This window comes from Thermobia domestica, chromosome 11 (genome assembly GCF_964235325.1).
Source record: "Thermobia domestica chromosome 11, izTheDome1.hap1.1, whole genome shotgun sequence".
NCBI classification, from domain to species: Eukaryota; Metazoa; Arthropoda; class Insecta; order Zygentoma; family Lepismatidae; genus Thermobia; species Thermobia domestica.
The window spans coordinates 59,362,619-59,376,306 of NC_137464.1; the positions used below are offsets into that span (position 1 = coordinate 59,362,619).

The 13,688-nt window shown below is 36.3% G+C and overlaps 1 protein-coding gene across 1 annotated transcript in view; it reads left to right on the top strand.

Moving 5' to 3' along the window:
* Nucleotides 1–4,038: 4,038 nt before the first annotated feature.
* LOC145663582 (ecdysteroid-regulated 16 kDa protein-like) overlaps nucleotides 4,039–13,688 on the top strand; it is a 46,323-nt gene continuing 36,673 nt past the window's right edge. Inside the window, exon 1 of the mRNA XM_081729697.1 lies at nucleotides 4,039–4,169. Within this exon, the coding sequence (XP_081585823.1) occupies nucleotides 4,085–4,169 (85 nt within the window). The 5' untranslated portion in view covers nucleotides 4,039–4,084. The remainder of the gene's footprint in view (nucleotides 4,170–13,688) is intronic.

Below are 13,688 nucleotides of genomic sequence, written 5' to 3' on the forward strand. Positions count from 1 at the left end.
TAATATGACGTCAGGTCTCCATTGGCATTGTTCGACCATGGTCTTTAGGATAAAATGTCCATCGTAGCCTTTCGAGTTATGAGCGAGACAGAAAATCCTATTTATATTGGGACGACGTTCCCGCAAGTACTGGAGAAAATTATAAACTGGATCCTCTCCTTGGAAAATATGCTGGCGCTGACCACACGTACTGCAAGACTGCTGGATATTATCGTTTTCAACACATGCGTAACATACTTGTTGTGCAACCAATAAATTTGGAACGTGTACATACGTATTATCGCCAATATTCGTGTCCTGCATAGATTCTATATCATAGAAAATCAACAAGGCTTTCTTTGCGTGCATGAGTGAATGAACACCAGGTTTCAAGCATTGGCGATCAGGAAGCATAAAACATTGATGTGATCCTGGAACAATCTTCTTACAAACATTGCAAAAAATCTCATTACAATCATGAATGCGTTGTCCACTTCGTACAAAAGAATATACTCTGTAGCATTTAGTACATTGCTTCACCATTTTGCATACAGGTTCCCCTTGATGATATACAATATTACGATGATTATTAAAACATTCTTCGCCGTAAAATTGACGATTGCAGTCGTTGCACAGCACTAGCGTTTGATTATTGTCGCATAGAGGTCTCTGTAAACATTTGGAGCACGTAACAGGACAATTTTTCACATGTCTGTTACGTTTACTATACTTTTTATGGCACCCTTCACAGTAGAAATTGGTTGCAAAACAAGCAGTTAAAGATTGGATGATGTCAAAGTGGCCAGCCAAACAAATCAAATTTATGGGAGTGCGATTTTCATCGTTGGGCCCCTCGTACATGATATCATGGCCTGTGAAACTGGTATACACAGTAATTTTATATTCTTTGAGGTATGACTGGAATTGTCGTATTTCATTTACACTGGCACCATGATCCAAATTGACTCCTGCATTTGCACATAACGCATCGACTTCTTGGTCCACAACATATTTCGATTGGCGCTGATACTGCTTATAACGTTGCACATCTACATTCTTGTATGCCTTCAGGCCAATAGCAATAACAAGGGCATACGCCAGGCACCTTGAATCTTGATTTTTTACTCGTACAATCCCTTTTTTGCAACGTAACAATTCTTCATTTTGAAGTACTCCTTGCCGCAAACCGCCGCCGTAGCCACGTGGAATATCCACACGATGGAAATGAACGGTGAATGGTTCGTGCAGGAGAAATGCATTGTTACTTTGTAAAACTCTTTCGAACGAGGCCCACATCGTTTCCAGTGTCAAGTTTCGTGCTTGGCGAAAACTCACCCAAAATGGTTTATTCGTGTTGCGTGGCGATATTACTGATAAACCAACCATCGCCTCATCGTCGACATTGACTAATAAATGGTCCAGCATTGCTTGGAAACTATTATGCACATACTGTATGATATCGGTTCCTACGGGCGGTGCATTAAATTGAATTTCGAGCATTCTGCCCTCAATGTTAAATCGTCTATAATGACGAGTGATTTCATTGCGAACAGTAAAACCCGATTCGGCCATGGTTAGAAAAGGAGATAACAAACAAACAGGTACAATTGCGATAAATGTGTAAGGGAAAAAGGAATTGAGCAGCGTGAATTTACTACAAAAGAAAAGAAGAAAGAAAAATCTTAATCACCTGATAAACAGGAAATCATAACATTCATGATAAATAATTAACTAAGTAATTCATGTAAAGGTCCTGAGTTTGATTCCCTAGCGGTGACGTTCAGAATCGCATTATGAAAGCACGTGTACTAGAAATCAAAGTTTTTTTTAAATAATTATGTTACTGAAATGAGTGTTTTATTGTCGTCAAACTCGAGACCATTACATCAGCATGTAACTGACCTATCATTCTATAGTGATAAAAAGAATGCATGAAATGAATGAATGTTTCATCAGTACTGAGATGTGATAAAGCACGCGTAAGCATTTTTTCTACTCACAACGACCTTTAAATGATGCGTTTGCAAGTTGAAGAGACTCATCGAACATTAACGTTACGCATACGTAATTGTCGAAACAAAATCTGTATAGTGTATTTTTTTTTATTATTGTGACTAAGCGGTTAGCGTACATGGTTCGGACGTGGAAGTCCCTGGTTCATTCCTCGGTGGGTTTGCTTTCCACGTCGGATCGCTGTCAAACCTTTTTTGAAATTTAATATTCTCATGCGTTATCATACATTCTTTTCAAAACTAAGCTAAATTGTTGACGTACACACCTCTGGCCCTGGTTCAATCCCGGGCGGTTGCTCGAATATCACGTTAAACTGAAGGGACGTTAAACTAAAACAATGCTTTCAATGGGTATCGAACCATATTATTCTCAGGCATAGTTTTCGAAATTTTGTAATGCATTCTTTTCAAAACTAAGCACACACATCTTTGACCATGGTTCAATTCCCGACGGGCGCTCGCTGAAGGGACGCTAAACCATATCATTTATCGTGCTTACTTCTAATGTGTGGGGATTCTTGATTCCTCCATTGTAGGCATAACGAGGATTAGGCCAAACGAGGATCCTTTTTTCGCCTAACATGGCGGACTGAAATCTTACCATTTGTCATAAAAGTGTCAGATAATTGGTTAGGTGAAACGAGGATTAGGCAAAACGTGGCGACACGATTTCTTACCTACAGTATTAGTTTGGTTATCTTTCATGTTTGGTGGTCATGTGACTCACCTCAGCAACATAACACAGGGATGGACTAAGATCACACTTCTAACGTCACAAACTCTGTACACGTCCAGATCATGGAGAATACATTTTTTTACGAATTCAAATTAGGACAATATGCCCAACCAACCATATGAACTCCTCCGGAACATCATAAAACCAAACCACTGGAAAAGTGTTCGTGCTATTCTTCGATGATTTGTGCTAAACCTTAGATTATTGTGGTTCGATAACTCTAGACATTCAATAAGCTAAAAGTGTTGGACTCATGAAAATCACCGCCCAATAAGAATAAGCATCTACAGGTGTGGTATTTTCTGGGTGTAAGAAATAGCCGAAAAAAAGTTCCTGCGTGGAATTGTAACTATTGTTAAAACATGGTTCTGCTGTGACAATCATAAAAGGGAACGACAGTACTTTATCCTTGATAAAAGTTCAGAATGGTTTCCATAATCCCTAGAAGATGTTGGTATGAGGATTTATGGTGGGGTTGATTTATCATGCCTTTCTCTGTCAAGTCGAAACCGCTTATCGTTGCAGTGCTGAAAACCTTTAAATGTACCGCATCTTTGCAGACAAGTGTACAAAAATGTTTAAATGATATGGTGTCCTCACGTTGCACGACAATTCAAGCGCAAATCTAGTTCAAAGGACGTTCCAGATTCATCGTAAGTTGAAGTATAAAATCCTTCCTCATTCACCATATTTGCCTCGCATATCTCTCACTATCATCTCTTCCGAATACAACTTTATAGGAAACACCTTCCCTGCTAATCGGGTGTGTAATGTGCGAATCAGGTACTCTTCCCGTCGTTGTCTTTTGGTTCCCCACAGGATCCAATCCTTGGCTAAGCAATGGCAAAACGATTGGTTGTAGACAACTACTCTTTTGATTAACCAGGTACTTTAATTTTCTTTTTTGGTTTTTAGAAATGACATATTTGGAGCACACATTTTATTCACACCAACGTAATAACTGACATGGATTTTTATTTCTGTCTAGCTACAGAAGCATCTAAAAAAATTTTTTTACAATGTGTTAATCGAATTGTCATTCAGCAAATGAAACTGAGGGCATTGGGTATGTTGTATTTGTTCGTAATGTGCAACACTATCGTTAAAATAGCATTGAAGTATTGTTTGCTTTGTCACTTAATACAATTTATACATTCGGAAGCATATATATGAAAGGGATTATGTACTCTTTGAGCGTGACTAATCGTTATTAGATATAACATAACACAATGAAAGAAAGTTGCGCAACTGTTTATTGTACACATAGTTTGGTCTAAAAAAGGAAAGAATGTTCCAGAACATGTGACAGTTGTCGTGGTCAGTGTTTCGTTGCTGCTGAAGCCTTCAAGTTTTGAACATGAAAATCTTCCAACTGTTCGGTTTTTGTCTTTCTGTAGCTGTCATTGCAGCAGACGAAATTCGAGTCAAAAATTGCAAAAATGGTAAGCTATGTCCATTTTATCTCTTATATTTATATACTAGCAGAACCTGCACTTTCTACACAGCGCTTATTCACATATGAGCATAAATCTATTTGTCATTCCTCACAACATCTGTACATGTCCCTTAATAGAAACAAGTGAAAGACATATTGATTTAAAAAAAAAAAATCTGCAAGGGATGCCATAAAGAGGAGATTTTTCGGTTATTTTTTCAATATCTCTCACAGTTTCCAAGATTTGAGCCTATTTCCGGTTGCAGTTTCTAATTCATGTTTCATCAGTGCTTTCTTTCTTCTTGCATGCAGTAATAAGCAAATACATTAGACACACAATTAATTATAACGTCAGTGATATGGTTCATTGGGCAAAACATTTCAAAAAAATAAAGATTTATCTCAGATTGGAGAACTGATTATTCTTCGTTTTTCATTATCATTTTCGCATTAAACAGAAGCCTGAGGGTTATACTACTCCCGTATACAATTATGTATTGCTGAAATATATAAGTCGTAGGGTATGATGTTTAATTTTTTTTAAATTTCAACACTTCAGTGTACCCCTAAAACATGTAATAAAAATAACTCATATATATATATATATATATGAGTTACTGGTGGTTTTCGAGATCTTATTGTCGAAAGGATTGGAGACAACAAATAAAATCTTCTTTGGAGACAATATAAACCTAGTATTTTAATATATAGATTTATTTTGTTTATAAAAATGATTGTCGAAAAGGTATTTCAGAAGATATATATTTTTTAAATTCCTACCCAAACTCTATTTATCTATGCTGGACAAATGGAATGAAATGAAATCGTTGTTTTACGCCTCATGGGTATGACGGTTAGGCTAAAGGAGACGGTGATGATGAGAGATTATTGAAATGGTGGAATGAAAAAAGTAAGAGGAAACGGGAGAACCCCGAGAAAAACCCACGACCACGGTGTTTGTCCACCATAAAGTCCACACGGTGCGAGCTGGGATCGAACTAGGGACCCCAAGCACCTGAGGTGAACGCTGTACCACTGAGCCACCGCGCCTCCCCTATGTTGGACAAGAATCACTGTAATATTTGGTTTAGTGGACCGTTAAAACAAGTCTACTAACCATATTCCACGCATGTTCGATGACTAACTGTTGAAATAATTTTCTATCTGTAGTTTTGATCATTTCGGTTATTGCTAATAAATGTACAGCTCAACTGCTAATAGAATGATATAGCACTTATCGGATTACTTAAACACTTTTAAATACTGCAAACTCTGCTTAACAACATTTAAAATGTCCTAGGGGACGCGGTGGCTCAGTGGTAGAGCGTTCACCTCCGGTGCTTGGGGTCCCTGGTTCGATCCCAGCTCGCGCCGTGTGGATTTTGTGGTGGACAAACACCGTGCTCGTGGGTTTTCTCGGGGTTCTCCCGTTTCCTCCAACTTTCTTCATTCCACCATTTCACTCATCTCTCATCATCACCGTCTCCTTTAGCCTAACCGGCATAACCGTGGGACGTAAAACTTAAAGATTCCATTTCATTTTTCAAATTAATATTGCCGCCTCAGGCTTGATGCTAGTCAGCCTAGAGGTTAATCCGAGTCTGTAGTTAAGTACACTATACAATGTTTCTATAATACAGACTGTGTCACCCAGACAGACCAGAAAGCCAAAAATAAATCAGTTGTGGACTGCAGAATTTCATAATGAATTAATGATGTTCACTACTGAAGACCAGATGATGACTACGGATGATCATGGTTCTGTTGACTGCTTCTGAGTCACAGTTCACAAATTCCGTGATTCGTTGCATCACTGCTATGATGATTAATATTGAGACCGGAAGTGAAAGTACTTTCCTCCTTTTGATTTGTCAGATTGAACTAAGACAAGCCCGCCCGGAGACCAGCGTCATTTATTTGATTGGAGGCACAAATGTGAAACTTAAGCTTTATTTCATGTTTTTACGACCGTTACTTATAACTAGGGCTCGGAAGTTGAAGATCTAAAAATTGCCTAAAAAGGATCTATAAAAAGACCTAAAAATACCTGAAAAAAGGACCTAAAACTGGAAAAAAGGACGTAAAAATAAAACCCAATTTAATTAGAATTACCCATTTAATGACTATAATGCTCAAACTAAAATAAGAAAACTTCCCCTCCCTCATCCCCCTGTTGGAGGACATTGTTATTCCTTATCTTACTTGTGATTGTTACAGATCTGGTCTTATCAGCCCAGTCGTTGAAGAATATCTTATCTTTTCAATTTTGTTTGCTAATGAAAAGAGGTGGTGGAGATTCGAGTTAATGGCCAGTAACTGTATTGTCGAAAGATGAAGTGCAGGAAAAGACGGTAAGACCTATAAAACGCTGTAAAAAAAACCAATAAATAAAGAAACGCCGCAAAAAAGGACAAAGAAAATCCACCATTTTCTGGCCTAATTTGACCCAAAATGAACATACATATATTAAGCCTCGTCTTCGGGCACTCGTAAAAAGGAGGATTTTTCTTCAATTTCCGGGCCCTACTTATAACTTTTATAACCACTAGGGCTAACTACTACCATTTCCATTATCACTAGCCAAATACGAGATTATACTCCACGAAATTAAATGAATAATGTAAAACATTAGTGATTATAGACACCTACCTTAGTAGTCATATTTTGTCAAACTTCCTCGCTGAGACAAGAAGAGCCCCGTATTCTGGAACACTGGCATTGTTTGGAGAGGGCAGGGGACAATTGCCTTCCGCCCCTGAGTTTGAGACACCCATGCTATTTAATACTGATTGTGTTCTGAAATACTGCCAAAAAAATGTGACCAATGTTGCTCCTTTTCCCTGACAAAATCTGAAATACCGTAACGCTACTGTTGTAGAACCATTGTGTATGAATCTTGGTCATTTTCGAGCTAATAAGAGGTGAGGACGAACTTCGTCCATCATAAGTTCCGTCGACATTCTTCTATTTCTTAACATCTGACCATAAAGCTTTACACTAAACACTGGTTCAACATGCAGAACATGGAATAACGAGAAAATACTGCACTGTTTTCAGCGAGTTTGGTGCATCTGCTTCCTCGAAATATGCACTTCATAGTTGACAACAATTTCGTTGCATTTCATTCTTCCTATTAAGTTGTGATATTACACAGTTTTCGAAACAGAAAATTCATTCTATAGCTCATTTCCATCGAAACTATTTGGAAGTTTTAAAAATTTGAATAAACAGAATGTTAGTGCTGTGCAATAATACAGCCGCAACAATGAAAATATCTTAATTTAGATCTTGGTTGGAATACAAGATATAATCCTTTCAAACAACTAACAGCAACTAAGTAATATAACCAGGGGTAAAAGTGCGGGGAACGCTGGGGGACGCCGTCCCCCATTCCGTAAGAAAGTTACAATGGTCAAAGATAGGCAGGGGGAACGGCGTAGCGTCTTGCCGCCACTTACCGTCCCCCCCCCCACCTTTTCAGATCCACTTTTACCCCTGAATACAACATATATTTTAAGACAGTGATTTCCAACGGTTTTTCGTACAAATTAATGAATCGCGAGTTACATGGAGTGTATCGGGAAATTGTAGAGTTTAAAAAATCATCAAGCATATAATAATAAAGTTCAATATAGAGACAGACTGTAACAGTTAAAAACTCTAGCGGCAGGCACAGTAGCTACCCACTACTACATAGAGTCACTACTTTATGCAAAGTTACTCTTGTATGACTAACAGTATAAAAGAATGTTTGTGTGTGTGTGTGTGCTTCTGTATCTGTCATCAGATTTTTCTAATAGAAAGCAAGCACCTAGTGCCACCAAGTTTTGTACACACATATATGTAGAACTTCACCAGGTCTAATCACGTACGAAAACTTCTTTCATTTTTGACTCGAAGGGGGATGGGATATCAAATTTATGCAAACAATTATGTACAGCAGGCATGTGCAAATTGGAAGAGGAAGTATGCCAACCACAGAGGACTTACTGGTGTCTAGGGCCGTTACGAGACAATGTACAACATTTTTAGAAGAATTGAGTAGCTATATACATATAAAGTCAATTATTGGACACTAATATCACAGGAACATAAAAACTGTTATAGCAGTAAGCAAAATATTTAGCTACTTATTAAAGAAAAGCACAAAACTATTTATTTACCATTTTAGTGGAACACTTGACCAGTCTGCCAGTGCTCATTGGTACACTCTACACTGGATGTTCCAACGTGGACGATATTTTCAAGGCAATCATCAATTATTCAAGAAAAACTTTTAGCTCTGTTTAAGAGATTACGTATTGATAATTAATTTTCAATAATGAGTCAGGTGGGCCGGATTAAATGGCTTAGTGGGCCGGGAGTGGCCCGAAGGCAGGCTGTTGCTAAAGTTGATGTACAGTGAACTTTAGTGCCTGTTAGGTAGGCAACCCAACAGTTCTTCCTATGTTCCAGGTTGCATAAGTTTCATCATATATTTGAACTCTTCTGCATTTAGCTTATTCATCCCGTGCGATGAACGGCCATGTGAGCTGTCCCAATCGTTACATATTTCACCCATTTCTTTACTTTTAGATATTTTGAGTAAACCTTCTTCTTCTTGTGTGAAGAACGGGTATTTCTGTTCGTTATTAACTAAAGATCTACTAAAATGTGTTACAATGCCTTGGACGTTCTGTAGAGTGTGTAGAAAGTCAAAAGAGGTTGGGAACTACTGTTACAAGCTATAAGTGGCATATATAATTAATTAATAGGTAATTTAATATCTAATCTCCCAGATTTACCTCGATGACCTGTAGACTCGTAGAATGTATTGCAAAACTAGAAAATCCGGGAAGCGTGATCCAAAGACCTTGCAATTCTACTTTTTTACTTTCGGTTTTAGTGGAGTTATATAAGGGTGAAAATGGCATCTCATTTTGATACACTGAATGCACATAATAAAGCAGTTTCTAGCTAGTTATTGCCATATTTGTAATCTCTGTCAGAATTAATGTTGAACACGTGTAAATGGTAGATTTCTATCGCTTCTAATTTTACCTAATAGAGGGTTACGGGAAGTGATGCAGTTCTTGCTTTCTCACTTGTTGACAGTTACTGTCAAGGTCGGACATAATTGTTCTATAAAGATTTCTCACACTTTTTATGCATAACATAGTTTGGAATTCAGATAATACATGAATTCTAAAATAAAGCTTTTGCTCATAGCAAGGAAAGTTGAAGTATTTAGCTCTTTACATTGCTGAAACCACATGTTAAGGGACCCATAGACGATTCACGGTTTGGGCAAACACTGTGTTTGCGCAAACACCCGATCATACACGATTCAACTATTTGCACAAACTTCAGTTCAATTTGAGTTTGATCGCATAAACATATCCACTGAAGCAGCTTGTTTAGCGATAGTAATTGCTTGTGCTTTGGAAGGGGAAATACCAGCGAATGTAGATGAAAGGGTGGTTCAAGAAACCGTCTAGTTTAGTCATCAAAATTTAATAGCCAAGCTTGAGATAAATTCGACTATTTACTTATTTACGAATGAATTCAACTATATTTGGTGAAATATTGGAAATGTTTACTCCTCTTATTCAAAAACAGGATACAAATATGAGAGATGCGATAGCTCCCGATCAGAGGTTGTTTACCACTTTGCGTTATCTTGTGTGCGGAAACACGTACGAGGACTTGAATTTGAAAGAAACACCCATTGCACCCCAGACGCTTGGACAAATTATTATAGAAACGTGTGAGGCCGCAATTTTCAGACTCCTGTTTCTATAATCTTCACTCTTTACCTTCCACAGTTCAGGTAAATTTCGATAAAGTTCAATAAATTCTCTCCAGAATTCTTGAATCCTATTGATTGACGCCATAACGCAAGAAATAAGCGTTTGTATAATAGGCCTCGTACTCGGAAATAAATCTCGTGTTTGCACAAACATGCCCATACACGGTCCATGTGATTGCGCAAACATCATGTTTGTGTAAACAATTTTCGAACGAGTTTGATGTGGAAAATGTTTGCACAAACGTTTGCGCAAACAGTTCATACAGCAGCATACACTGTCAAACTATTTGCACAAACAGCCTTGTTTGCACAAACCGTGAACCGTGTATGGGCACTATAGAGGTACTAATATATTCCATTTGTTCCAATTTTTAAACTCTTATTTACAAGCAATATATGTATCACTATTAGAAGCAATCAAACAACAATAAAGACAATTTGCTATTAAACGTTCCATATTTCTATTATACAGTGCATAAACTAATAATAATAAAAATCCACTCCGCCAGAGTATATATAAAACATATCAACTGCATCAGATTTTGGCAAACCAGATCAGATCATGCTTTTTAACGCCATAAAAATTCATTTCTCTCGGTTTTTTCTATTAAGACTACGAATAAGATTTTACCTTTAAAAAAAAAAGCATGTTAATTCTGTTCATATTGATATATGATCTATGAATTGATACAGGGGTGCACTCACGGGGAAAGTTCATAACGTCCGGACCTTCCCCCTTTCTCAAACTTCCTAACTCAGCCTTCATTTCTATAATTTCTCAATAAAATTATACTTGTTTAACAGAGAAATGATAGATGGAATGAAAATTTCATCTTTACACTTCATCTGTACTCTTTCTCTTACAAGAATTTTAGGAATGATAAAAAAAATGCATCAAAAGATTGCGATCTCGGCCAATAATTCATTTTTGGATCAGGACCCACAAAGTTTTTGGACGCTCCCTAAATCGAGTTTTCGTACTTTTTATGGAATAAGAACATCATACTTAGTTAAGTGATAGTTTGGGTTTGGCTACACTGTATGTAGTATCCCAGATATAAGGCATACAAGAAATTTTTTTTATTGAAATATATTGCATCTTTTGAGGCATTTTTGGATCAGGGGCCATACAATTTTCGAACGACCCCTTAATCAAGTTTTCGTATCTTTTTGCGGAATAAGCATATCATGCTGGTTAATTGATTGTTTGGGTTTCGCTACACTATACGTAGTTCTCCAGATATAAGGCCTACAAGATTTTTTTTTGCCTGAACTATATCTTTTGATCCTATAAAAAAAGAATCTAGTTCTGCCATTTTTTTTGAAAATATAGGAGGAAGTATTTTACAATTACTTTTCGTTTGTTCGGTACAGAATAATACCCGTTCAATACTACGTAAATGTAGTCGCTTGTAGTATTGAACAGCCCTTCCTCCAAAATTTGGAGCCCTCTCAACAAAAATTTCCAGATGCACGATTGATTGATATATATGTCTTCCTTTGCAAAATATTATAGTTAAACAAAAATTATATTTTAAGAGTCTATCATAATACTAGGATATATGTCATTTTAACCATATTGTGTACTGTCGTCTTGCTAATGTAATCATAAAATACTTTGTAATTGTATATTTCAGGATCAGTTCCATCTTTGTAGGTGCCGTGATTATAGTACAGTATACACCTATACAATAAAATGTTTGACGATTGTATATTTCCGGATCTGCTCCATCTTAATAGTTGACGTGATTATTGTATAGTATAGACCTACATAATAAAATGATTGATAATTGTATATTTCAGGATCTGTTCCATCTTAATAGTTGACATGATTATCGTATAGTATAGACCTACATAATAAAATGATTGATAACTGTATATTTCAGGATCAGTTCCATCTTAATAGCTGACGTGATAACCGTATAGTATAGACCTATACAATAAAATGCTTGATAACTGTATATTTCAGAATCAATTCCATCTTAATAGATGACGTGATAATCGTATAGTATAGACTTACATGATAAAATGCTTAATAACTGTATATTTCAAAATCAGTTCCATCTTAATAGATGACGTGATTATCCTACACTACAGACCTACATAATAGAATGTTTGATAATTCGTCTCAGACGTCTGAGAAAATATCATATTAACGTCTGAGGAAGATAACGTTACGTTATGGAAAGTGTTAGGAAATTCATTTTTCATTTTTAATAAAGAAATGCATATTCTGGTCTGAAAAATAATAATTATCAATTCCACCTTAATAGATGACGTAATTATCGTGTGGTATAGACCTATATGATAAAATGCTTGATAAGTGTTAATTTCAGGGCCAGTTCCATCTTAATGGGTAACGTGATTATCGTATCGTATCGTAGACTTATACAATAAAATGCTTGATAACTGTATATTTCAGGATCAACTCCATCTTAATAGATGACGTACTTACCGTATACTACACACCTACATAATAGAATGCTTCATAACAGTAGGCCTATATTTCAGCATCAGTTCCATCTTAATAGATGACGTGATTATCGTATAGTATAGACCTACATGATTAAATGCTTGATAACTGTAAATTTCAGGACCAGTTCCATCTCAATGGGTAACGTGGTTATCGTATCGTATCTAAGACCTACGTGATAAAATGCTTGATAACTGTATATTTCAGGATCCGTTCCATCTTAATAAGTAACGTGATTATCGTATAGTATAGACCTGTACCTAATAGCATGCTCAGCAACTGTGCATTTCAAGATTACTTCCATCTTAATAGATGACTCGATTATCGTATAGTATAGAAATACATAATAGAATGCTTGATAACTGTATATTTCATATCGATTCCACTTTAGTAGATGACGTATGTTTTATCTTTGGAACATTTTTTATTTCTTTACTTTCGTTTTCACAATGTCTACTTTTGTTGTGGGATGGTTTCATGAATACAGGATCATTGTTTTTGCTTCTAAACGTATCAAATAGTTAGAAATGTTAAGCTACATTTTGTCATTACCCAGAATATACATTTGCTTTTCAGAAGTTCACTTCATCATCAACTTATCTCGTGATTTAGAGTGAAAAAATTAAATCACATTTGTACAATATGACTAAGAAACTTGAATAATTAGAGAAAATTACACTGTAAAGCAACTAATTTTTCATTTTTGTACAAAGCGGTATTATTTTTGCCATATGTAATCATAGACAAGAAAATGTCAATATATATTCCCCGTTGTAATATCCGTTGCGTTACAGAAGCTTTCTCCCTATGATGTTTCTTCCCAGATGATATTTTATTCTTTCTTGTTACAGTAACATCATTTAAAGTTTATATATTTCGTGTTAATTATGTACAACTGTTCAAGCTTGTTATTCAACGGATAGTTGTAATAAATTTATTGTTATGTATTTATTTTGTCATATTTGCAAATTTATTTTTGCACGTTTTTTTATTGTACCATTTAGTGTACAAATCAGAGCTGTAACTGGGTAATAGGCTTAAGCACATCCCAAGAATATCTTCTCTCAGCGACTACTATCTGAGACAGCAGTGACTCAAATGCAATTTCGTTTCACATCGTTCAAATGAATACCAAGAAGTAAACTTTTACGTTGATTGAAGTCTTTACGCTCGACAGAACTTCTCATTTGACTGTCTCGGCCAAATTTGAAAGGTCACTATGTTCGCCATCATGACTCACATGACAAATTTGATGTGAACAGTTA